Below are 26890 nucleotides of genomic sequence, written 5' to 3'. Positions count from 1 at the left end.
AAGGGTCCCCTCCAACTCAACTGATTCAATGATTCTAAGAAATTACACTGGGTCTATACTAACAAAATTATAATGTCTAATAACCAATAGGACCAAAACATGCCTGTAAGCAAACCAAGACTCTGGGCCAGCTTTGTGTCTGCAATGCCCATGGACCTCCTCCACTGAGGGTACGAAATCCAGGGCAGGAGCCTGCAGCCGCCGAGCTGCATCCCAGTTCCAGCAGCCGAGACGAAATGCTTTTAGATCCACAGGTCACAGGTTCAGCTTCCCTGCTGCTGATGACTCACGCAGGAACGCAGCACTAAAACTAGCAACACCAGCTCTTTTCCAGGAGGAGACTGAAGAAGAGCATTGATCTCAATGAAATATTTCGAGGGCAGAAAAATTCCACCACATAAAGAGTGCATGACTTCTTTTTAGTTTATTTTATATTTTTGTTCCAGTTGTCATTTTGAATTCAAACTCTTTGGGAAGCAGGCATAATAGTCTTAATGATCCCATTGAGCAGTTTAAATTCAAATTGTGGAGCACTCGCAATACCATGCTGGCAGCACTTTCCATAAATTACTCTCAAATTCAATACGTTGCTTGACAAAAACAAGAATAAAGGGCTTTTTACTTTAAAAAGAAGAAAACTTGTATCATAAAAAAATCTTTAAATTATAGTTTGTCTTTTCTGGTCCAATTTAAATTGTTACATGGTTGCTGAATTAGAGCTGTAATCTCTGCTTACAAATTGCAGAATTATTTTTAAAAATAGATATGATTTTACTGCAGGGATCAACCTCACTTTAAATCATACGCATGGAAGGTACCTGCTCTGGCACAGCCACACTCGCGTGCACTCAGGGTGAGGTTTACAACATCAGATGCACTAAAGCCAGTAGCAGTTTTTACCAAAGATTTCCACAAGCAGAAATTGAGTTAACACTGAAATTTCCCACTGATTAGCCAATTTAAGCTTTTCCAGTATGCCCTGTGGTACCGCTGGCTCTAGTTGTCGTATTTCCTGAAATATCAGCATTTCATAGAATCATGAAGGTTGGAAAAGACCACTAAGATCATCTAGTCCAACCCCAACCCATCCTCACTGACTCACATCCCTCAGTGCCACACCTCCATGGTTCTCGACTGCCTCCAGGGACGGTGACTCTGCCACCTCCCTGGGCAGCCTGTGCCCAGCCACTTTTTTGGAGATGTTTTCCCTAATATCCAGTTTTCTACTGAACTACAGTCTTGATAGGCCAGAAAGCTAGAAGCTATATTTTCAAGGTCAACCTCCATCCCCAGGTCTCCAAACAGAATCGCAGAGCATGCCCTCTGTCTTCTCCTGCTTTAGGCAGACAGACAGGCATGAGTCACGGTTTCTTCCTCCTTCAATCACTCCTCATTTTCAGCCCACAACTTCTCTGAACTCCTTTTCATCTGACCATGGCTATTTCTCCTTCCTCATCTCCTTTGCTCTGTGACACTTCCTTTGGGTCCAGCAGTGGGTCGCATTGACTCAGACATGGCAGAAGAAATAAGTCACCAGGAGCATCTGCCAGATCTTGCTGCTTTCTGTGTTAAGTGTAGGTGCTCGGCACCTCTCAGCCCTCAACCTCATAGAGAGTTTATCTCCCACTGTCAACCACTGAACCTTCAGGAAAGGGGATAAAGAACAGAGGGAAATTTCCATGTCCTGGAGAAAGTCATCAGGACATCAAAGAACACCCCATTCACAAAACAGCAGCATCACCCTTGCCAAACTAGTGTGTCTGGTTAACCTTGTGTTCAGTCCTTATGATAATACTGTATTTGGAAAGCAGACAGCTGGCATTGTTCTAACATCTTGCTCTTCAATCTTTTATAACAATAGTTCCGCTGATATTACTCCTAACCTTTTCTCTGCACTGAACCCAACGCTAAAATCTCTTCAGCTACTTAGAGGAAGCAAACCAAATGTTTTTTTTTTTTGTCAGTAATTTGTCCTGTAAGGGAGGGGAAAAGTATACTGATAACATATTGCAGACACTGTATTCATCACATGTACAGCAGTGAGCTGGTTACAATGGAAACCCTATTGTGATATTTCAGATGTTGCTTGACTGTCATAATGACTAGGAGACATCTGCTTCCTATTAACACTTTATTTTTTTTACAGTTGCTTTTAGTTGAGCAGGAGCAGAAGTGTCTTAATGGAGAAGACTGGTACTCTTTTAGAAATAACATTAATAATGAAAGAATCCTTGGATGTAGAGCAAAATCAGCAAACACATTGGCAGCAGATCTCACTGCATTCATAAGGAAATGATAGTGACCACTCTTTGGGTAGGGGAAATTTTTTGTGAAAGAAATGAACTCTGGTACTCAAATTCCAGTTAGTAAACATTTTCGGACAGGTGACTGACTTCCTTTGATGTTAATTCACAGACTTTTGGATAATTTCTTCTTAAATGGATCATGACTGACATCAGAAACAAAAGCAAAAAACAACACTTCTACAGGCTATTTAAGCCTGGTATTGAATAAATACTAATTAAACGCAGCTCTTCACAGTAATCTTAATTATGTCTTCACTCCACCACATCTAAAAAGAGTCATGTAACAAACTGAGAAGATTAGCCAATTCTAATTGTTGAAAAAAAGTGTATTTTTATTTTTGCATTGTTTTTCAATATGTGTATGGCCATGAGTCACACAAGGGAATTATTAAAAACAAGAATTCATGAATTTATATACCAAGACCAGGCAAATGAATTGGAGTTGACTTTCTTTAATATTAACGCAGCAGCTTGGCCTAGTGGTCTGCACAACAGGTCAAGAATTTTGAACATGAGGAGGTAGGGATGTGGGGGTAGAAATCAGTATGAATTAGGCAGACCAGTAAATAAGCATCACTGATTAACTCAGATTTATACCAGTTGAGAATCCTGTTTCCAGAGCCAGCTGCAGCTACTGGTTCACTGCCTGGCCTCAAGGCCTTGCTTTCCATGGGGATTCAGGCCTACAGGAATCTGAGTCTGGGATCTTCAGTCCCATCATTTTATACAGAACTCCACGTTTTCAGGTTATTTTCTGAGAGTGGGACTTGAGAAAGGTCAAAAACACAAATTAGAGGCAAAATCCTTAAGCACAAGTTACATTTTAGGCAGGTGATTAACTCTAATTGACTTCAGTATGACTGCATCACACACCTGAAAACAACAGCATTCAGACCATGCTCCAGCAATTTAAGGGCCGCAAGTCCATTTGCAAGAGCAACCTGCCAACTTAGCCCTAGCCTTCAGTGTACTCAGACACTCATCATCCCACTGAAGCCAATGCGGACATCATTTCATTGAAAAATCAATCAGACATAACTCTGAAACAGATTTCTTTAAGCCTAAGTAGCACAGCAGGGGCCCAACCCCTTCGCGAACCTGACCTTCAGCACAGCAAAGCGTTGAGCTGTCTGAGGGGTAACAAGACAGCCTCCCAACACTTGCTTCTTCCAGGAGTAATAGTCTGATAGTTGCTTGAGTTATTTATTTTTGTTCCATCAGATTGCCAGATTCCCGCTTTCCCTTCCACACTCACGGTACTAGCTGTCAAGCTACACATACGCAGCACTTACCAGTAGGGCCACCCTTTCCCCTACATGTGCAGCAGCAGATGGACTCAGAAGTGTTTTGGGTTAAGTCCATAACCCTTTTTTTGTTGATTGCATTGGTAAGCATTTAAAGGCCCCTTCTGATTATATAAGAGAAAGCTATTAAATGTTTACTCATTGCTCTGTACTCAGAGCTGCAAAGCCGTATCATGGAACACACAAACGCAGATGCAACCAGGCAATTATCATTCCTTTATCCCTTAAATAGATAGAAGATAAATTTGAAAGAAAATGAGGAACAGAATCCTTCTTCCTTTCCTTTTTTTTTTTTATCCTTTTATCTCCCAATGTAGGAAGTTTACTGAACCCTTGCCAACAATTCACTCAGGCTAATGAAGTGTATAAGTAATGGGATTAAATAATCTTAAACCATTACTACAGTGGCTAATGCAGATGTTTTCCCAAACTAAAGCAGATGAGTAGTGAAGAATGCCTGCTTGATTTAAAAAAGAGGAAAAGCATCAATCTGCAAGCAGATGAAGTCAATTCCATCCTGAAGTGAATGAGATGTTTAACTTGGTGTTTGAAGATGCTCCCATGGCATTATGAACACACCTTCCTGAAATCTGCAGAGCTTTGCACGTGGTCACCAAACTTCCTAAAAATTAACATTTTTTATCACACAATCATTTCAGCGCAAACAAGAAAAAGGAAATAGTGTTTAAGGGGTACATTTTTCATTCAAAAAATCATGTAGGTTTTAAAAGTCAATTACCATGACTCACTTATTGCTGCTACTGTAAATAAGACAAAATCCGCCCTTTCAATATTCAGTATTTCAGCAATAATCCCACTGAAAAGTCTTTGCAGAAATAAAATAATTGGATAGCAGTAGCATTTTCAGAAATATCTATTATTTCTTTAATTATTGGCATACCAGAAAGCTTCTGCTTTCAAAAATACGGCCTAATCATGGAAGGGCCTCAGTCCGTTTCATCCCCCCAAAAACAAACAAACAAAACTTCACCATCTGTGTAAATAAAAGATGCTATGCAGCATACTGGTGGCACATTGGCTTTCACAAAATTTTGCAAGAAAATACGAAGAGGAACAACTTGCATGCTATCGTTACCAACCTTAAACTAGATTTCAGTTTAAAATAAGCTTAATTTAACAGTGGGTAAGAAAATCAATAGTTTATAAAAAAAGACTCTAATTTCGAGGTTTAAAGGAAGACCCATCAATGCATTAAGAATGTTCTGGAGCCTTTCTTATTCTCAATTATAGACGTTTTCCCAACGTACTGTATGCTAAGGTCACAGCAAGGTAAGGCCTCAGGCATGTTATGTGATTTTTCTTTAATTTACAACTGTACAACAGGTTCCAACTGTCTCTTATGGGAGCCTCTTAAAAGGTGCAGCCTCTTAAAAGGTGCAGTTAATTGTTCAATCTAAGAGCTTGTTAGAGACATAAAATGAAATTTTTGGATAAGGTAAGCTTCAAAAGATATCAAATCCAACAGCTGTTAGTTCAGTGGAAAGACTTCCATTAACTTCTTTAAGCAACACAAAAGTCATGATTTCAGAAGTTTTAGCGCTATCTTGAATCTCATCTACATTTTAGTGGGCAACAACATCTCCAAGGGTTTTGGTAACAGATTTCTCAACACAAAAAAAAGCTTCTCAGATTAACACCATCTCTTAAAAACCACTGCATTGCCTGCTCCTTTCAGAGCTACATTCAGCACCAAAAGCATCTATTTCTCTTGCTTTGGCCACTTCATTTCACAGCTTGGACAGAGCAGAAAAATGAAGTTAACCAAGGAAGCTGAAGTGATCTGGATTCTTCTGAAGACCACAGAAAACTAGTGCCCATTGGTTTGCCGTGAGATTGCCTGGTTTTGGCTGTAAGGTAACAGTACAACAATGAAGAAAAATGTTTCTGATGTCTACACCTTAGCAACTGGAGGACGAAAAAAAACCACACAAGTACTTACAATATAGCAGGGTTCACAGTAGGCTTTCTTCTCTACTGCATAGAAAGGCTGCCCTCTCAGCTTGTTGTTGCACATCATGCAGGTGAAGCACTCCACATGGAAGACCTGGTCCATGGCTGTGCAGCCAGTGCCTTCCCCAACAACATTCTCCCCACAGCGAGCGCAGCGACCTGCCACCAGAAGGAAGGAACATGGGTCAGTGAAGGCTCCTATCCACAGCTGGGGAGAAAGCACTCCTGTATGCTTCCATTGCACAGTAGGCAGCAGGAACACAGCAGCTCAGCCAGCACAGGGGCAACTGATGCCACCGCTGGCAATGATCCAGCACTCTGGAACACACTCCAGTGCTACCCTACATGAAACAATCAAGAGAAGCTTGAAACTGGCCACCAAAACTACAGTGAAATCACTACTGCTGGTGCTTCCAGCTAGCAATCATCGTAGGGAGCCTGAGCCCCCAGATGCAAAGCATTCACTTATGATCTAACACAGCTATATAGTCAGTCTCAGCTACTCAGCTAGATGGCATGAACCTGTGCCGAAAGCCTTGCCTCCACATGAAAGGATTTTGTGGTAGGACGCCTCATCAAGCTGCCTGGTGGCAGCACAATTTTTACCATTTAAAGAGTCATTTTTGCTTATACAGCTTAAACCAATTGTCTCAGTAGAGCCAATTATACCAGCAAAAGGATTTCACTTTTTATGCTTTTGCTACTATAGCAGTATCAATCCTTATGCTCTTGCTAGCATGCTGGTGCTGAGCTAGTTCATATTTTAAACAAAAAGTAATAGCCAAAGACTTGGTGATTACAAAAAGTGCAATACCATCTCCTACATGGAAAAGTGACTTTTTTGTGTGTTTGAATATTAATATTGACTAAGATACTATCTATTCAAAGACCAAAACCATTCCTCAAGAAACTGATGTGCAAATACTTGATTCTTACCATAATTCAAGAAAAGTGTATCAGAAGCTACTAACAAAGGTTAAGGCAAGTCCTAAGAACTCTAGTTGTTTCTGAGAAAGGTCCCTAATGCAGCACACAAATGAAAATGTAACAGAAAAAACCTGCAGGAGCACAGGCAGGAGGCTTGATGCCTTGTTTACATTGTTGCTGAAAACATTACATAGCAGAGGTGAAGAGAGAATTTCAGAGCAATAGGGCGTCTCATATAATGGGAAAAGACATTTTTCTAGAGAAAACTGCAGTGTAGAGATGATAAAGAAGAGTAGGTGCACACACACCTTATGTGAAAGGCAACCATTTATGCTAAACTGTGATATCCTGTGCAGATTTGATGTCCTTGGCCAGCAGTCATGGAAGGAAGTTAGGACAGCCTTGGTCACTCTGCACAGGATAGCCCCACCAAAGGCAACAGTGCAGCTACGGTCTGGGGCTTCACTCAAAGAAACTTAAGAATAATTGAGGTGTCCCCAGCCATGGGACACTGCACTCCTCCTCAGCAGGTGGGGTAGTGTGGATGAGGAAAAGTGGGAAGGACAGAAGGAAAACAAGAGCTCGAGTGAGATCAGGAAGACAGAATTACTCATAAAAACACATGCAGATAATATGCACCCAGTAATAATTAAGTAATCCAGCAATGATACAATGTTCTCTCACACTATGGCCTACACTTACTAACTTTTCTAAACAAATACTGCACAACTTCCTAAAAGGACTTGGACAAGTCCTGCCATTCCAACCATAGGGCAGCTGTCCCAGAGCAGTGGGCCAGCTTCCAGCACACATGTCCTCACACCTTATTCCCTGCCTGCCCCAGCCTTCAGTAGGCTACACCTAGGGAACAAGGTATGTGAGCTACTTTTCTACGTGGCAAGATGTGATAGATATCTTGACTGAGCAAAGTGGAGAGGTTACCAGGTAAACGAAGACAAATCTGGAACTTCCTCCAAATAGGAATTAATAGATGTTTTTTTAAACGTTAATTTATTTAGCATTTGTTATTAGTGTTTTGACAGTGTTGTGCTTTAATCACTCCACTGTAATGCTTCTTGTGAGGGGTCCTCTTTTACAAGCAGAGAAGGAATGCAGGCTTCCCAGCATGGTGATGAGGATATAGAGCATGGGGGAAGAATGGAAAAAAACATGAGAACTAGGAAATAGCAAAAAATTAAAAATAAAAAAAAATCCCACTGGAGAGAACCATTGGAGCAGTACTTCTATGGGAAAGAGGCAGAAAAAACCTACTGTACACAGCACAGGAGTTGCATGTACAACAGGAGAGCACAGCTTGGTCCTCTGTGTGGACAAGACTGAGTTGCTCCAGGGCCTTCTCCAAACTGCTCATACAGCGGGGCTGTAATATGAAGAGATGTCTGGGGAGCCGTTAATATCTCCATATATAAAACATGAAATTGAAAGCTATTAGTGTATTACTTTACACAGTGTTTTTCCAGCGGGAATATTCCGCTGAAGAATTTATTTTCCCTGGTGTGCCATTCTGTGATCATCCGGTATTATTTTTATGAGGCATTTGGACACAGAATAATGTAGTGTCTATGCAAACACTTCTCAGCTTTCTTTGTTAACATCTGAGTAGAACATGTGGGAATCTTTTCTTCCCTCCTCCTCACATTCATAATTTAGCCACTCTCGCATACTTCAATGCTATGTCCCCCCTTGACCAAGGCAGCTCTCCACTCGCTGCAGAAGCTGTCTATACATAGACCACACTTCTGGCCGCACTTCTTACGTCAGGAAATCTCGGTCTGTTTCCTAGCTTAGGCATGTACTCTTGTAATCCCTGGCAAATCACTCGGTGCCTTTGTACCTCTGTCCTCCCTTTAAGCGAAGGGCATAAAGACATCTTCTCTGCCTCCGAAAGGTGCCCTGAGGCTACATTCCTGCACGCCTCTCAGGCATTCCCCAGCTTCGCTGCTGGTGGCCAGGTACAAACCAGAGAGCAGCACAACACAGATCTTAGCCAACTTCTCCCCTTGAAGTTGGTATTTCCTTAGGCTTTCCTTCCTCTTTCTGGGTTTTTCCACAGAAGATTCCCATTCAGACAGTGACAGACTTAACCCATCCACATTTATGAGAAGTCCAGCTTCTGTTGTTATGTACACAGACAGAAATGCTACTGTAAACCCTCATACAGGAAAGCTTAAAGAAAGCTTCCTTTTTCATAAGTTTATATGCAAATTGTAGTGCTGTGGCCTGGAGCAAACAATGTTTTTCATGAGACATGGCCACTCCAGTGAGAATCAAAACACAAGCTCCTGTGCCTAGCAACACCACCAACTGACTCACTCGCCCAAAGGATAAGAGCAAGTAAGCCAAAATATTCAGATTTGGGAGCTTACAGTTGGGTGTCTGGATCCATGCAAAGGCACACGGCTGAATACACAACTGATGGTTTGCAGCAATGCAGCTGTTAGAGACAGCACCTTCTGCAGACTTCAGTGCAGCCTGTGAACTCACAAGTCTTCTGTAAAGCCAGGCTGCTTTTCCTGACTCCCATGTCTTATTCAGATGTGGCTGAAAATGGCTATTAGTTTCAAGAGTTGATGGTGAGGGAGGAACTGACAAACAAGATAGGCACATGCACACAGGCAGTGTGATTGCACAAGCCTCATTTCCTTAGAAAACCAGAAAAACCCCACCAGAAACAATGCATCTATCATGTCTGATAAAAACAAAACAAAGGTCTGCTTTTCCTGCGTGCCAGTTACCAACGGCAAAGGTATTTGTGGTTGGATTCACCACAATTAAGTGCCCACACATGTTCCCCATTTTAATATTTTCACACTGGGTGAAATAACCCAGCCTGTTGTGTGCACAATACCCATGAGTGAATACAGAACAAGTTGCACTGCTTATTGAGAAAGAAGTAGCAAAGGCAAAGCTTGCAAGACTCAAGAACAAACAGATTGCATAAAAAAAGATTACACAAATAATCTAAAAGAAAAATAGCAGGCAGCGTATTACAGTAGAAACACAGAACAACGTGACCCATTTGCTTCCCACAGAGACAAACAGCACTTAAAAGGCACCTTAAAGACAAAGGACAAAATTAGTACTAAACTGCATGAAGACGAAACTATGTCATTTCAACATTCTTCTTTGGCCCCTCCAGCCCTTTTTAGGTCCTGGTTCAAAATAATTTCGGCACAACTAGAAGGTGATATGCTGGCAGCATGCCTGGGAGACTGGAGTCCTCCAATGTTGCATGAAAAAGGTTCATAACCTTGGCTGTGACCTTCCCTCATCACAGTCTGGCTGCCACATGTTGGTCTTACCTTAGGGGGACAGTAAGAGGTGCCCACAGAGGCTTCCCTGCTGAAACCACTGGAAACGCCATCGTTACTCAGTGGGTCATAGGGAAACAGGGAAAGGGAACACCAGTTCCTATATTTCATTCAGAAACCTCATTTACTGTCCTCTGTGGCATAAGAAATACTGCAAATCCGAACCGAGGGGGGGGAACTTACATGATGCCATGTTCTAACTTCTTGTTATTTTATTTCTATTATCATATGTTTTTTGCTTATACTACCACTCTGATGCTCTGATTGTGGAAAAGCCTGGTCAGCAAGGGAAATTGTGGTCTCAGCACTCTAAATGTTTTACTATTGACAAGCAATCTGTAGACAGCCCAGCCAAGGAAAAGGTTAAGGAAGAATTTGAAAGAGGATCCGGAGGGAGTTTGAGTGAAGTTTAATGGGATGCTTCTGAGGAAAAGACAAAGACAGCACAAAAGGGAAACATAAGTGCTTGAAGATTGAACATAGATACCTGCAGATGGGAAGGATGAGTTGATATGTCACTGGAGAATACGAGAGGAAAAATGGAGGGAATAGGTCACTACAAGCCATGCAAGTAAAGACAAGAAGCTTCTGTTTGATCTGATGCAGAAATGAAACCAGAGAGATGATTAAAGAGGCAGGGACAATCTGGCCTAAGTGACAAGATGGAGAGTGATCTCTGCAGCTGCATTCCAGTTGAGCATAAACAGGGAGAAATTGCATTTTTAGAGAAGGGTATTGCAGAGATTCAAGGTCACTAGAGCTGAGATGCAGGTTTTATCTACGAAGATGAATAGCAAAGGCCCTAATCTGAGTTCTTATTCAGCAAGATTCTTAAGATTTGGCCAGAGTCTGGGTGTGATCTGGAGATGAAGAATTAGGCACAGGGTGTCCAAACTTATCTTGGACATGAGTCACTTTTAAATGTCAGATTAGGAATGTGAGCTAATCAGACAAACATCCACCACTAAGGATGGATGATGGAGTAGGTACGTTCCATACTAATGCTTATGGCAGAATATTCTGATCACAATCACACTGGAGTCCAATACAGAGGCAACGCAACTCCATGCAACTAGCTTGGAATGGTCCTGTTTGTACATCCAAGGACTGCATTAACCTTTTTTAGACTACTGCATTATCTGTCTGTCATAACTATTTAGACACTAAGCTGTTGGGGGCATAGCCATCCCTTGCTATGTGATTTGCATTGCCTAACACAGATAATTCATGCAGTAACAAGAGAGTGAAGAGAGCAGAGAGAAAATGTGCAAGCCTTCTCTCTACAAAGGTTTAAATTCATGAATTCAAAGCATGTATTCAACATAGAGAGGAGATAGGAGATAATTTTCTGATAAAAGCATCAATGTAGGAAGGATCTGCATTTACTGAAATGTGGGGGAAAATGTTGATATCTCAAAAAGTTCTGCATGATGGAAAAAACTGTTTCCCACCTAACTTTACTGTGGGAATATACCACAAGGTCATATCCTCACTGCCTATCAATTACACAATTTCCCTTCATCAGCTAAGTGTATTCCCCGGTTCTCACTGCAGTCCTGATACAATATGCAAGAAAGATCTGAAGAAATATTGCATACTGCTTTTACAAAAGTGTACTAAGAACATTTTTAAAATATGTAAATACATTGGACAAAATATCTCACTAAAAGTTCCCCTGGCAGCCTCAAGACACCCAGTATTTCCGCTGTGTTATTTTTCTAATCATCTCTGTTTAGAGTTTGCCAGTGAATGCATTTTAGAGATTCATGACACATTCTGCTTTTGGACAGCTTTGAATCAGCTGGCAGTAAATGTGGAAAAATCATTATTCCTAATGAAGAAATATTGATGACAAAACAGCATTTCGAGGACAACGCTGACCATAAGTCAACAATGTAACACGATTTTCCCCTCTCTCCCTCCTCTTTCCTAATGACTTTTATCCAAGGGTTTTCAAGAATTTCCCAAGCACGTGGGATTCCTCAGGGCACCTAGGCCAGACAGCACAATTATTCCATTTTAAAGGGATATGAGAGCAGAGGTTAATCCATTAGGCTAGCAGTGTAACAGCAGGCCTTAGCTGCCAGTACACCTTAACTGGATTAAGTCTCAATGGCAGAGATCCTGCAACTCATAAGCACCCAGCACGTTTCTTGATTTGTCCAAAGGGAATAAAATAGGAATCTCTGATCCACAAGAGAATTCCATTCCTGTGGAGCACGGGAAGTATGTGTCCAACTGTGATTATATTTGGCAAAGATGCCTTGGTTGTATCTGTCCTACAGATATTCCAATATTGTGGCACCCAGGATCTTGCAATATTAGGATGGAGGGAAACCTACATATTTTCTGTGCAGTTTGTAGGAAACGATGACAGTCTTCTCAGCTTATCTTTGCCTTCCTCACCTGTCCTTTTTTTTTTGACTCAGACTTCTCACTGAGCAAGAAGCCCTTGGCAATGGTTTGTTGTGCCAGGATCCAAGTTTGAAGTTCCTCCATTTGACAGTAGCAGGCTGTATGCATCAGTTGTCTTACACAGCCTTTGGACATGAGACAGATTAATCTTAATTCCCTCTTCTTCAGCAGACGTCAGAAACAGAATCTTTCACAGTAAACAGAGCTTTATGCTACAGCGTGTGCCTGTAACACTTCATAAATTAAATCCAAGGCCGTGATTTAATTACTGTGTCCCGGTTATTCTGCTTTAACTGCGATGCACTTGTATTCCAGATGTACAGGTCCCTGCAGTGACCTCCTTGTCATTTGTTCTCTGCTTGCTCAGTAGTAGCTGCACTCTCCTGTTGTTTGCATCCCTTTCCTTCAACAACAATACAACTTCGTATTCTCACTTTGCTTGGCTGCAAAGGTGACACATTCTCTGTATGCCCCAGAGGTCTCACTCCACTCCACACAGCAAAGGCACTACAACTGTGTGGGCTCATGCTCCTAACGCTTTGCTGTGCCATTCTGAGTGCTTCTCCATGCTGCTCACTACAAAGCTATTATCAGAGCCAGTCACTAGCCCTAATGATGAATCCTTCCAACATCCCAGGAAGGTGCAGGAGTCATAGGACACCCAATATGCAGATGGGGAAGTGAAGCCCACAGAAGTTATGTTACTTGCTGAGGGTCACAAAAGGAATTTGTGACAGAGCCAGGAACTGAAACCACATCTTCTCAATCCCAGTCTAGTTTCTTTAACCACAAGATCATCTCTAAAAGGCCTGACAGTGAGACAGGCTTACAGCACAAAAACTCCTGCAATTCAGAGGGAGCTCCCAGCATCTTCCTGAGACATGAAAGACAATTTCACCTGCTTCTGATATAAAACAGATTACAGCAAATACTTGCCAATATGGTAGAGGTTCCTTCCTACATTATCACAACCACAGTGCATCACTTCCACAAAACAAAGGTTGAGAGAGGAGCATTCCTGATCATTCCTGTTTTTCCCACAAAGCTACAAAACCTCAAGTTGAAAAGGATCTTGAGAGGTCGTGGAAACTGTCTTACTGCCTCGAAGGCAGGATCAACCTTCTCTACATCATTCTTGACAAGTACTTGTTTAACATTTTCCCAAGCACTTCAAGCAATGGAGGTTTCTCCAACAACCTGGGCAAAGAATTTCAGTGAGCACCTAAGCTTACCACTAGCAAGTCTGTCTTTCCACTGAACCAAAATGTTCCTCACAGTAACATAAGCCAACGCTTTCTCACTCTACTCACGATGGACATACAGGCCATGTGTGGGCTTGGTTTGGTCCAACCGCTTTTACAGGAAGCTTTTGATGCACGGATCTGCATGAACCATTAAGAGATGCTGCCCCCTCCCCAGCCCTGGTAGGAACCTTTTCCATGCTCTTCAGTGAAGGTAAATGTGGACCTTCCTGTGTGCCCAGCTCACCGATGAGGGACCAGGGACCCAACTCGGGTGATCTGCAGTGAGTGTCCCAGCCCAGTGGGGGTCAGTGATGCTCTACTGTATTTAAGGTCCCAGATACTTCTTTCTTGAAGCATGTTCTGCTTTTTTTTCTTTTTTTTTTTTAATTGTTATTTGTTACATTGTGACAACTTTTTGGCACGTGGTTTACCATGTGCAGAGGGGTTGAAACAGAACTTCAGTAACATCTGGAGACAAAAGAAAGGGGGTGAAAAAAAGAGTGCAAGACAGGAAACATCCCTCCCTTTGCTGATCGATCAAGGAAATGCAAGGGAGCAAGTAAAATGTAGTGTATTTCCTTTGTAAATGTTTCTTTTAATGCTGATGAAAGTTGCCAGATGACAGAGACTACAGTTGTGCATCCACTAAAGAGCCCCAGCTGCGGAAACAGATGAGCAAGTTCTTTGCAGAGGTTTGCCAGGCACTGGATGCTGTCTCTGGAAGCCACAGCAGTGCCAGACTGCCCCGGGGCATCCAGGACTGTAACAGGGTGACACGTCCCGTGCTGCCTCCTGGGCACTCCTTGCTACCTGCTTCTCTTCTGGGTTTAGCACTAGGCATAGGAATGACAAAGAAAAGGAGTTTTAAGTTGCAAGCTGGATGGAAAGAAGAAGCATTTCACAAATAACTTTTAAAGTGAAAAAGATATTTCTGTTTCAGGGGTGAGTTTCAAAGCACTGACTTGCACCAAAAAACCCTGCCCATAAACACTTAACTAAATAAGGAGTGCAATCAGTTCATTTGGCAAAAGAAATGAAAAAAAAATCCTACTCTCAGAGAAATCCCCCACCTTCCTGTGCCCACCACTCCTCTCCTTCAGGGGAAACTGATCGCATATAGGAAGTTAAAAAAGCAAGAGATGTAAAAAAAAGGCTTCTCATTTTCCTCCTTACTTTTTTCCAAAATAAAAATGGGGCAAAATCTTTTAAAGCTGTGAAAAAGTGGGGTTTTCCACAATTTCAAAAGCTGAGAAAGCTCTTCTTTATTTTACTTCTACAGGAAAGTGAGAGTTTTTAAAACAAAGATGACTCCTCTCCCTGGAACACATTGCTAACATTGAAATATCTTTTTTTTTTTAAAAAAAAACCAAGACTTTACCACTACATGGCAGCCAGGGAACAGTCTCAGCAGCTCTTCACTAAAGTCCAGGTGACTCGTGAGTGTGTCAGCCAGTTGCCAGCAAGGCTGGCATGAAACTTCTCTCTAGACAGCTTATCCCAAAGCTGATATTGCAGGGTTTTGTTCCTCCTGGGAAGGACCTTAGCAAGGGAAACTGTCACTGGCAGAGCTGTGGATTAGGCAGACTCGGGCAGCTCCGGTGATCCTAATAGCAGCCTCTGAGCCAGGTCCCTTTGTACTCACACTTGCAAACCTGCACTACAAAGTAAACCCTGGACAGTAGAAGGACCAAATATATGGCAGCACACAAGCTGTGCAACCACACTTGTCTGTAGCTCCCACAGTGAAAAGATGGCAGGCGAGGTGAAAGAAATCCCTCTTCCTTCACCCTCACCTTGTGATGATGGACAGGGGGATTTCCTGGGTAACCCTCTGGCCCACTCTGTAATTCTGCACCAGATTTCAGGGTCCTCTTTTGGAAAAAACACCTTGCAATCATAGGGAGCGCCAGGGGCAGGAGCCTCAGTCTGTCTGGTCCTCTCACAGGTGTCCCTCTGAGTGTGCCGCCCCAGCCTGCTCGCCCACTGATGTGCTGGTAGAGCAGCAGAGGGTAGTTTCAGGGGCTGCTGCACTCAACCCCATATGTAAGCAGAGGCTACAGAACTGACAGGACAGACGAGCTCATCCCCTTCTCAGATGCTTCATGTTCGTTTTCACGCTTTGTGCTCCTTCTCCTGCCCACTCTTCCAGGTGTGGAGGACCAATGACCAGCGGCCTGTGTGATCACACCACTGCTCAGCTCAAGCCTGCCTTGAATGTTGATTGAATCTTCCTTAGCAATTGCTTTTGTAAGAGCTGAACTGAGGGTGCAGGTGATGCCCACGCTGACACGGGTAGCAGCCTTTTTGTCTAGGTAAAAAAATTAGCAGTCTCCAGCAGCCCAAGGACAGGTTGAGGCCCCGTGATGTTAGGTGCAGGACAAAGACAGAGCAAACAATGTCCCATTTCCCAAGGACTTTCACCTCCAACTGTTTCCATGTTGCGCAAGGGCACTTCAAGCCTCTTCTGTCCCCCGGCTCAGCCAACCCATTTCATAAGCTCCAGACGGGCGCCATCAGTACATTCACTAGACTCAAGCACAGCCAAAAATCACATCCGCTGCTGGGCCCGAATGACTCAATTCACTCTTCCATAGCCTGGCTCCACTCCAGATGGTGTTCGGCAGCTTGTCTGCCTTGCTGCATTGCCGTGAGGGTGGTGGCATGAACTGATTTTTACCAAAGACTCTGTTTAGCAGAGAAGGTGAAAACGCCTGAGTAATGGCAAAGTTTTGAGTCAGAGATGCTTCCTGTGCCAATGGCTCTGGCCTACCAACCTGGCACACCTCATGCATGCCTGCCTGGGGAAAAACGTCTGACAAAAAAAACAAGAAACAGGGAGGGAACTTGTCTTCCCTCTGCCAAAAGTAAAAAGAAGAAAAAAAAAGAAGGTGAGGAAAGGCTGGATCCCACAAATAGTGAGTCTTGACCAAATGGTAGCTCTCATATTCCCAACAGCTTTGAGGCTTGGGTTTTTCAAAGGTGTCTGACTGCACTGGAAGAAGATGTCCCACCAAATTTCAACTGGCACCTCATTTATTTAAAGCCTTTTGAAAATCCTGCTTTCACAATCCAGCCCCAGCCCAAAGCTTCCTTGCTGTTTTGAAACACGCGCTGTCTGCATGTCGACAGCAGTCTCGCCGTAAATCACATCCATTGGGCGCTGGAAACCACCTCACCTGTACGTCGACCAGCTGCCCCCTGTGCTCAATTCCACCGGTCTGAATTTCTCAGCAGCTGGAACCAACTAACTCTGTTTTTTCTCATTAAACCAAGTTATTGGACAGAGGTTTCCTTCTTTTCCCCAAAATCTGGGACCTTTCCAACCAGGTGCAAGGTCCAGTGTTTGTTTACTCTCTTGGACAAGTAACAGGAGCTTTATAACCTGGGATGCAGAGGCACTCCCATTCTGGTAGGAATGTGCAGCGCTTGTTTCTACTCAGGATGACCAGACACGTCATATCCCTGAAATACAACACCGGTATTGAGAGCAAAAGCCCTTTTAAAATACCATGTGATGTCAGTGACACCATATTACTTCTACTCACGTAATTATGCAAAGCTTGCAATTCTGCTCATCCTCTGGGTCACAGGACCTGTTTTTGCTGGCTGAGGTAAATGGGAAGTAACACTGATAACTTTCCCAACTCTTTCTGAAATGTCTTCCCTGTAGCACATGATGCGTATCTGGAGTCCATGATAAAGCAGTTTGATTATTCACACCTGACTGTCACGTTCTCCAAGCTTGATCAAAAAGGAGACAGAAGTTTTCTTTCCTGGCCTCCAGTCGCACTGAATTAGTGCAAAATATGGGATACGTATTTATAAAAATTATTATTTTATTTAAAGAAAGTCTGTGCAAAACCCATCTGCACAAATGCATGTGTCACTCTCACACATCCTACAGATTTTGATTCATAATTAGCAAGGCTTCAAAAATAATAAGAATAAAAAAACAAACCAAAACAAGCCCTTGAATCGGAGCTCTTCAATGTCCCTAAGACCGCTCTGTTTGAGGTAATGGTTTGGAGTCTAGGGCCTGTTGACTACCAGTAAGATACATTGGAAAAGTGCGTTAGGATCCCAGTTTATCGCGATCCTGAGAGGGCTAAATAAAATCAATGCTCAGCGAGCTATACAGGTTGTCCTGACATTCAACCTCCACAAGGACAACATCTGATGTTGATCAGTATCTATGAAGATGAGTTCAAAACATTACTCTTAACACATCTCTAAGATGGAAGGTTCTTCTAAATTGGCTTTTGCACTGAAGGTGCCAATCCTTGTCTCCTGAATTATTCACACAATTCTTGACCTAAGAATTCTGCGCTGATGGAAACTGAAACCCCAAAACCTTTTGCTCTACGTGACAGGGCTGAACCAGTGCGAAAGCTCTGATCCAATATCCAGAGGTCACAGTGAGTCCTGCCAGTCCAATGCCCTTGAGCAGGCATTAGAAAAGACTAATATCAGGAGGGATTATAGGTGTTTGCCAAAAACTCAGCATTTACAACCCTTCTGAACATCCCGAACCAGTCACATCAAGCACTATATGGAGGAAGTTGGCACATCATTGCGTTCTGAAATTTCAGGGTGCTCTTTACTGGTTTCTTACAAACAAATGAGTTCGCTGCAAAGATGGTAACTAAATTTAATCCTCATTAAGCACTTAGGTATGACAGCAGGGAAAACTTACAGACTTGTTTACTTGTGATAACAGAATCATTTGAAAACCACTAGACCTCCAAATTTAGATCTGAGGTATGTATAGAGACACTCATTTCTGTTTAGCCCAAGACGGATTTTAACTGATGTCAACTTAGGCAACTTCAGGCAGCTTTGAATGTATATCATCCATCCCAGAAAACCAATGTCGGTTTAAGTGAGTTGGTTTCCATTTGCAGCAAAAATGATACAATTTTGTTATGTTGACAAAGTCAGATGTGATGGGTATACTGGGGAAGCGATTATTCATACCTTGACACAGAAAACCGTGTGGGAGACTTTCACCCCCAGTTAAAGGTTAGTTTGCAGAAGCCAGCATCCAAAACAGAGAATTGCAGCAACATCAGGTGAGACCCAATGCAAATACAAAATGTTTAAGGCTCCAAGCATTTTGGAAATATCTCTCATTGTTTTGCACTGCTCTGAGTGTGCCCTTTGCAGCCCTGACACGTGACAATGTGAATTAACATATAGAATACAGCTCCTGGGAAGTCACCAGCCCATACTCTAGATCAGATGGCAGCAGAATTGTTTGAGTTAAGCTTCAGATCCATGTTTGAACATCAGAACACCTGGAAAAAGTCTGAATTTAACTATTCTAGTGCTCATCATTTTCTTGCTGCTTCAGAAGAACATTGGACCGATCTCAGTATAACAAGGAAGAGATAGGCTGGCATTTTGGAGGCCACGGACTAAAGACTTACCAAACATCTTTTCCGGCAATACAGTAAAGGCTTTTTTCCAGGGAAGAGCTGTGTCTGAGGTTCTAAGGGTCACTGCGGAACACTCCTAGCTAAGAGAATGACAAAACTGGTAAAACACTTGCCCAGGGGAAAAAAATATGACTCTCTCATTTTACAGCATTATTTCCGCTGCATATTGTTTTGCTCTCTCCCGTCCCCTGAACACAAGCATGAAGCCACTGCACATACTAATCTCCTGAGAGCTCAGGCTATATTTAATCTACCAGAACTCTATCCAAGCTGATGCCAGTTTGAACACCTTCTAGTCAACACACACCTATTGAGATGTGACCCACTATGTGTCATGATTAGACCATGCTCCAAAATATGGTCCCATAAAACCTTACTCATTCTTCTGAACAGCTGCAATTTCCTGGACCAGAAGAGCTCTCACAATCAGACATTTGCTGGATGCTCACCATTCCTGACAGCTGTAATTCAGTCTCAGAACTTTGGCCATTTACACAAGATACAGGTCTGTCCTCCTAAATGAAATAATGTTGTTCTGCAAAGGGCAATAGGCAGTGAGACTGCGTGAACACCTTGCAATTGTACAAAACATAAGGAAGCCAAGGCTGGCACACCTAGGACAGTTTAGTTACAGATCCTCACCCAAACGCCTGCTATAGTCAGAGCAGAGACATAACAGGAAAACCGCCAAGATCCCAAGACTAATTGGCTTTCTATGAAGTATTGGTTTTGTTTGAAAGACCTAACCACACTTAGAGCAATGGGCCTCATGAACAACATTATTTAGTCATGAACATCACATGACCAGGGCTAGCTCAAGGCACAGATCTGTGACCCCAGGAGAGCAATGTCCCTCTGCTCTAAGCTTCACGGAAGCCCCTTTTCTGGCCCTCTTGAAGCAGGTGTTTCATATACCCTTCAGGTATATGTGTTTCTCCCCTGCATGAGCAAACAGAGCAGTTTCCATTCCACCCTCAGTACAGAGACTGAAAGTTTAAGTGACCAGCTTTCCCTAGGAGCTGGCTGCATGACTGACACAGCCCTTCTGGCCGGCCCTCTTCAGCTACCCCTCCAGAGGAGGGATGCCACAGAGATAGCAGTGCACCAGCTGTGCACATCTTCAGTGCATGCACGCCACTTTCTTCACCTTCTGAATTATGCCTGTGAAAAAAATGGGAAATAATTCTGACCATAAGCAACCTCCCTGTTTTGCTCACATCCTCTCCTGTGGTCCTGCATTGAAATTGAGCATACATAGGCTATGGCTGTTTCAGCATCAGTAGTGGCCAGTTAGGAATTACACAAGCAATGTGCACTGAAGCCTGTATTTTGGCATTTTATCTTCAGAAGAAGCCACTGTTCTGACATATACACCCAAATGACAGAATGTTTAATAGCACCCCACTCACTTCCATATCCACTCTTACTGCAGCCATAGGCTCCCTGCTCCTGGCCCTCTCTCCACACGTTCCTCTCTTCTTCATACATGCATGTCAGACTTGCCAATGCTGGAGGTATTCACACTTCACAAGACTGTATAGGCACCAAAAGCTGGATCAGTTGATGTGAGATGTTGGGATGGAGAACGGGAAAGAAGGGAATGCCCCTGGAATCCATGGTCCATGCAGCATCCTGCCATATATATACATGCTTAGGTGTATAAGTATTTTAGGATTCTCACTTAATTTCAGCCACAGGACAGAAACGAAAACCAGCTGCCCGGCTTGTGGAGATGACGACAAGGACACAAGACCAGAATTAGCTCCACACTGGCAATGATGATCACTAGGACCTTCTGGTCCAGGAGAGATGACTGCACGTGACAGTGCTCTGCAGAGCATAAATGACCTACACCAGCATCCTTTCCAAATGCCTCCCTCTAGGAAAGCTTAGCCAGACACAGTTCCTTAGGTCACGTGATGACATATAATCCCCGAGCTAAAAAGAGGTGGATAGTCAGTATTGTCTTGCTCTAATCATTCATCGGAACAAGAGAAAACTCAAGGTAAAAACCATATGGCTTCCTGCAGGTTTTTTTTTGGAAGCTGATAGCTGAATTGACCTGGCTTTCGGAGAAAGCAGAAAACGAGGAAATAGAGGCATTTTAAAACCTGTTCATTTTTTTTCAGAGTGTAATTTTAAATGACAAAAAAGGCCCAATCAAACTCCCCACAAAAACTTTCCCCACTCCCTCCCCACCCCCATAAAAAAGGCTGTGCTTCATCTGCTCAGTCTGCTCCGACAGCGCAGACAGAAATCAGAATGTACGCTTGGTAGATAGTAAGTTATTAACCTCTCAAGATACTGTCTGGAACCAGAATTTGTTGAGTAAATTGCATATTAAAGCTGAATACTGCTGCTAACTGAATACAGCCTGATTCACAGCTCTGAACAAATAGCTTAGCATGGCTGGGACGGTAATTTGGAAGGACCTACAGAGAAAATCATTTACATCCCAAGTCCAGCTGCCTGTCTTCAGCTGTGGAGAGTGTCATACACTTGGGAAGATGGATCCCTAAAATCTCTAAATCTCCACAACTCTAAAATCTCCACAAATGCATGCTATTGCCAGTGTGTTTTACTGAACCACTGTGCTCAGTGGGGAGATTAATTTCCTCAACTTCTAAAACCCATACACTAAGCCCTGCTGACTCCTTCTGACCCTGGTGCTGTGAAGATACTTTTTTAGGGGTTAAGCTCTCATTTTTAGCTCATACTACCAGAGGTAATTGTTTCTATATCTCCGATAACAAGAAAACAAGAAAAATTAATGCAAATGAGCAAGATAATAAAAGAAAGCTGGTGACTAGGTAACAGACATGGTCACCCGACTCCCATTTACACTTACAGTGATCTACTGGCATTGAAGTTTTCCATTTCCTTCAATAGCACTGTCACAGGCAGGGCCATGGGACAGGCATGGTGCTTAGCTACGCTGACAAAAACTGCGCTGGCACAGTCCAAGCAGGTGACATCTGACAGCAAGTTTCACAAGTCAAAATGGGTTTACTCTTGGCTGCTGGTAGCATCGCAAATGTCTGGCAGGGCTGGCTGCTCGTGATTTGCCGTCAGTTTGGGATGACAGTCTCCTGACTTTTGAGCAGACTGTGACCTTGGGCTGTAGCCAGAGACACAAAAACTGTGTCCATGTCCAAGACGACATGCTGAACATCGAGGTGCATTCGCAGACATGAAAACAGTGAAGCCCACTAAAAGCAGCAGGACAGTTTGGCTACTTTTGATTCTTTTTGTTCTTTCAACACTCCCCTACCTCTTTGCACACTGAGAAACACTATGTATTGATTATGCTGACATTGACAGCAGAGCTGGAATTTTTTTCTTTTCTTTTTTTTTTTTCTTTTCACATCTGAGATGAGAAAGTGGGTTATGATTCATCTCACACAATCTGAGTCAAAGCGATTCCTTAAAAAAATAAAGAAAAGAAAAAAACCAAACAGTTTTGATGCGTTTCCATCAGAAGAGAACAGGCTGGAGGAGAACATTCGGCACATGAGAGAGCCCTGTTTAATTCTTTTTCACCACATTTCACTCTCAGATAAAATCTGGCCTTCCCCCCACAACTACACTTCAAGCGACACTCAAAATGCCCCCAAAAAGTTACTGGCAGGAGACAAACCACCGTATCAAAAATGACAGCATGAGACAAATGCCACCAGAAGGAGAAATAATAAACGGCACACCATGCTCCCACCCACCCCCATGGAACATTGGTTGCTAGACTGGAAAGTAACAGATTACTATGGCGAGTTATCAATTTTAATAATAGCCATAAACAATCCAAATGCTGAAGTCCAAGAACATTAGTGGGTACATTATATTAACAACAGTTAAGATTACCGAGCATGGTCCTGGAGCGCTTTCCTTCCCCCTTCTTATTTTCACAGCCATATTATTAGCCCTGGAAAATAGGGCTTGTGATCTAAATGCTGGGAAGAGCCTTCAGAGCAGTTGTGATTTCTCATCAGACGAGGCTCACGAGCCCATTTGGTTGATTTTCACATAAAACAAGAGTGAGGCCGTGGCTGTGGGTAAGGCACGGGACTTGAAGGAATTCTAGGCTCAATTCCCACTTTGCTACTGATTCTCTGCATGATGCTGGGTGAGTCATCTAAACTCTGCTAGTCAGCCCCTCATTTGTAAATTAAGGACAATAATAATTTCCTGGTCTTGCTGTATTTTCAGTTTGGAAGCTCAGAGGGATGCACACAGTTTCCTACTTCATGTTTAATTTGCACATAGTGCAGTGTGACTGCAGTCTTGCTAGCAGGCCTTAGATGCTACTGTAGTACAAGTAAGACATAAAATAACATGGAAGCAACAGCAAGTTTACTGCAACCAGCTTCAAACAACAGGTGAGCTGTTTTCAGTTGTAAAAAAACAGAGAAAATTTCATTTATCCTAGGTCATGTGCATAACTATTTTCATCTGGCTGGGACAAAGATTTGTCTGGGACTGCATGGCTGGAAGTGTGGTTTCTAATCCCAGCTCCAAAACTGGCTGCCTGAATAGCTCTGAACAATCCAGCCCTAAGTTATAACCAAAAAAAGGAGGAATTTTATGGCTTAAAACACTCCAAAGCACAATCTGAAGTGAAAATTATTTCTATGAAACTAAATCCAGGAAAACATTTTCACCCATTCTCAGACACACAAACATGCATCCCCTTTTAAAATACCTGTGAGTGAGAATTTAGTGCTTATGAAACCCTGGATGGAAAATACTGCCTTGTATCCAGAATAGAGACTTAAGATGAGTGGGAGGAAAAACCTTTGCCGTCCCACATGCCCCTAGGCTAAATCTTCCTCCAGCCCCTGGCCTCTCTGAGGAGATTCCCAACCAGAGGTCCTCTGGCAGCCACCATTTATGTTTCTAGCGAGTTGATGACACATCCACAAAGAAACCCCTTGAGACAAGCCAACTCTTTCATGTAGGGCAGGTCACACTTTCAATTCTTAATGACCTGAGTTAGCTGTGGACTAATCACAGAATGGCTTGGGTTGGAAGAGACCTCAGAGATCATCTAGTTCCAATCCCCTGCCACGGACAGGGTTGTCAGAGTCCTGATGGCTCATTATCAATACTTCAGCCATTTCAATCCACAGAGAGTTTGGTCTGGGCACGTAAATTTGCCACGAATGAGCTGGATTCTCTTTCAACTGCTTCTCAATTAAAAAGATTTACTTCATATGCAATTATGAGCTATTAACTTTTGTGGGCTTGACTATTAGTCTCATCATTGTCCAAAGCCTTTTCAGAAGGAGGCCGAGCTGTGCTATCCATTTGTACAGTGTCCACCACAGGAAGGGCACTATTGCAACATAAGAAATGACTACCAACTTCACAGGATAATTTTTTCATGGATACATTCATTTTTAAACACGCAGAAGAAATCTTGTAGAATACCGCTGTACTTTAGAAAGACATTTCATTATCACGTTTCACTCCTCTTCGAAGGCACCAGGAAACTGTCAGCTTTCATTTTCTGACTGTTGCTTCAAAAATAATTCCATTCACGACCTGAAGCCCACATTTGTTTCACAGCACATAGGTGATCATTGAAATACCTTTGCTAAAATGCTAGCTTGGTACTCTGCACTTATTCTCCATTAAATGACTTCTGCATCAAAATCAGTTCTATTTAAAAGTAAAAAATATGTCTAGATTGACTGCCAGCAGTTCAAGCTAAATGAGGGACTTAAAACACCAAGGTAGTCATGCTGCTTTTTACCTGCATCAGTTCACATTTTATCACCTACAGCAACAGTGGGTAATTTTATTTTTTGATGCAAGATTCAGACCACATCTGTGAAGCAGCGCTGGTCTCTGAAGTGAATGTACTTCAGAAACACTCACGATGCAAAGTCTTGTCCACTTCTAGGTGGATATGAAAAAGCAAAGAAGGAAGATGAGTCTCCCGCCTCCTGGCACATGTGGGTAGCAGGTGCTCAAGGCTCACAGGAGTGCATCCTTCCCTCACTGCTGACGGCTACGTCTGCTTGATCTTCGTTAAGAGATGCGTGCTCCAGACTTTGTAAAACTAAGATCGCTGGCATAAAAAGATACGGGTGCTAGGCTTTCCAAAACATTTTCCCAACAGTTACTGCAGGGTAGGACATTGATCACATCAACAGCAGTAAGAACCAAACTTTTGCACCCATTTTACTCTTTTAAATGCTGAAAAGCAACTTAAATCACCTCACAGACACTGCACAGCACTGTTTTCTCATGCCTTTGGAAATAAATGCATGCAGACATGGTATGTTTTGCTCTCCCGCTGTTCACAAGTCTCCTCTTTTGCACTCCCCACTTAGAACTATGGGGCAGCTTTAGGCTGTATTAAGACGATCTGTATACATTAACTCCCCAAGCCCAACCTGCACTTGCTGTGCAAGGATGCTGGCAGCCACAGGACCCCCTGCAAGCAAGTTAAATGGATGTGGCAAGCACTGACAGAAGTGAGACTGAAGAAACAGGCTCTGAAAGCCATTTACCAGGGTAATTAAAGCCCCTGGGGAGCAGAGGGAGGAAGCCTCCCCCTGCGGCATGCCACAAGAGGGCAGCTGGGTGCTGATGGTGCCGCAACATGACCTCCCAGCCCAGGCTGCTCCCCGCCGCTGTAACCCTGAGCACAAACGCTAGAATACGGCTCGAGCCTAAAAGATGATAACTTGAACTGCAGTGCAGAAAAGGGTCCTCATTATATGTTTGTTCTTCCTGTTTTTGTGAGCGGTTACATAACAGAAAATGACTGCCGGCTCATCAGTTGTTGAACATCTAACCTAGTGTTTTCTAATCCAGATGTTGTTCAGATGAGGATGTCTGCTGCCTTGTACCAGAAACCCTGACTTTAAACAAAAGGCATGATGATGCATCACATTACGTGGCAAAATTGTAATGCAATTATGCTCTTTTTAATAATAAGTTGCATCTTTTAACAATAACCTTTTCAGAAGAACTCTGCAAGATACATCGATTTTCATTTTCCTTTTCTAGTGGCAATTCAGATGGAACTAAGAGGTGACCTCAGCAGACAGAAAGGGGATGCCTCTTACAGAAATGCCTGGTGAAGACACAAATGCGATGCACAATGCGTTCACTTTATAGACAGTAGAACTGTTTAGCCCACAGAGCTATGTCAAGAGACAGAGATACCATGAATGGAAGGCAGCCATTCCTGCACAACCTAGTGAGCAGTCTCATCTCCTGCCTAGAATCATACGATCACAGAATCATCTTAATTGTGATGCTGCATCTCAAAGAACTGTTGGAGATGAAGGCTTCTTCATGGGGTGCACTCCTACAACTACTGCTCTGAAACAGCTCGTATCTGAGGGACTATGAACAGTAAATGCACTGCAAAAAGAGTGAAGGGGGAAAAAAAGGAGTCTGCAGTGGTGAAATGATCTGCCAAAGGTCTCACAAGGGTTCAGGATGAGAAGGAGGAAAGGAAGACAAGCGTCCTGTTAGTCAGCCTTGCTCCTCACCCTCCTCTTCACCACCTCTCTCTCATTGTCAAAGTTGGGACATGTGACAAACACACACAAGAATACTACATCTACTGAACTGTTGGCTCTGAGACAAATCAAGGTCCTTTTATTGTACAAGAGCACCATTTTAGTCCCTCTCTTCTTCGCATGTGCATCTCTACATTACAATGGAAACACAAGAGGAAACTGCTATGTTATCAAGTACACAGAACTCCTTTGGTAGATCTGAGTGCCTTCAGTAAAATGCCAGAAAATATTTCTTCCCACCAGTTAGGGAAACTCCCTGTTGTGGGGAGTGACTCAGCTGGGACATAGTCCAGAAAGCAACAGAAGATGGGGGGCCCTGATGGCACTTCTCCAGCCTTAATCAGCACTGACTACATGGCAATAGAGACTGATAAGCTGCCAGAAGTCCTTTCTTTCTAGGATACTTGAAATGGTGCTCCAG

General features: G+C 43.0%; 1 protein-coding gene across 15 annotated transcripts in view; it reads right to left on the bottom strand.

The window, feature by feature from the left end:
• Window positions 1–26890, bottom strand: part of LPP (LIM domain containing preferred translocation partner in lipoma) — a 316729-nt gene that overhangs the window by 44049 nt on the left and 245790 nt on the right. For 14 of the 15 annotated variants that reach the window (XM_021396525.1, XM_021396524.1, XM_021396518.1 and 11 more), the window contains one exon: window positions 5571–5740. In XM_021396525.1, the coding sequence (XP_021252200.1) occupies window positions 5571–5740 (170 nt within the window). Of the gene's footprint in view, window positions 1–652; window positions 5479–5570; window positions 5741–26890 lie in introns of those variants that run through there. The other variant, XM_021396526.1, reaches the window with a different exon arrangement.

Source organism: Numida meleagris, chromosome 4, assembly GCF_002078875.1.
Source record: "Numida meleagris isolate 19003 breed g44 Domestic line chromosome 4, NumMel1.0, whole genome shotgun sequence".
Lineage (NCBI taxonomy): Eukaryota > Metazoa > Chordata > Aves > Galliformes > Numididae > Numida > Numida meleagris.
The sequence above is the reverse complement of the archived record's forward strand: the minus strand, read 5'-3'. Positions and strand labels throughout refer to the sequence as shown.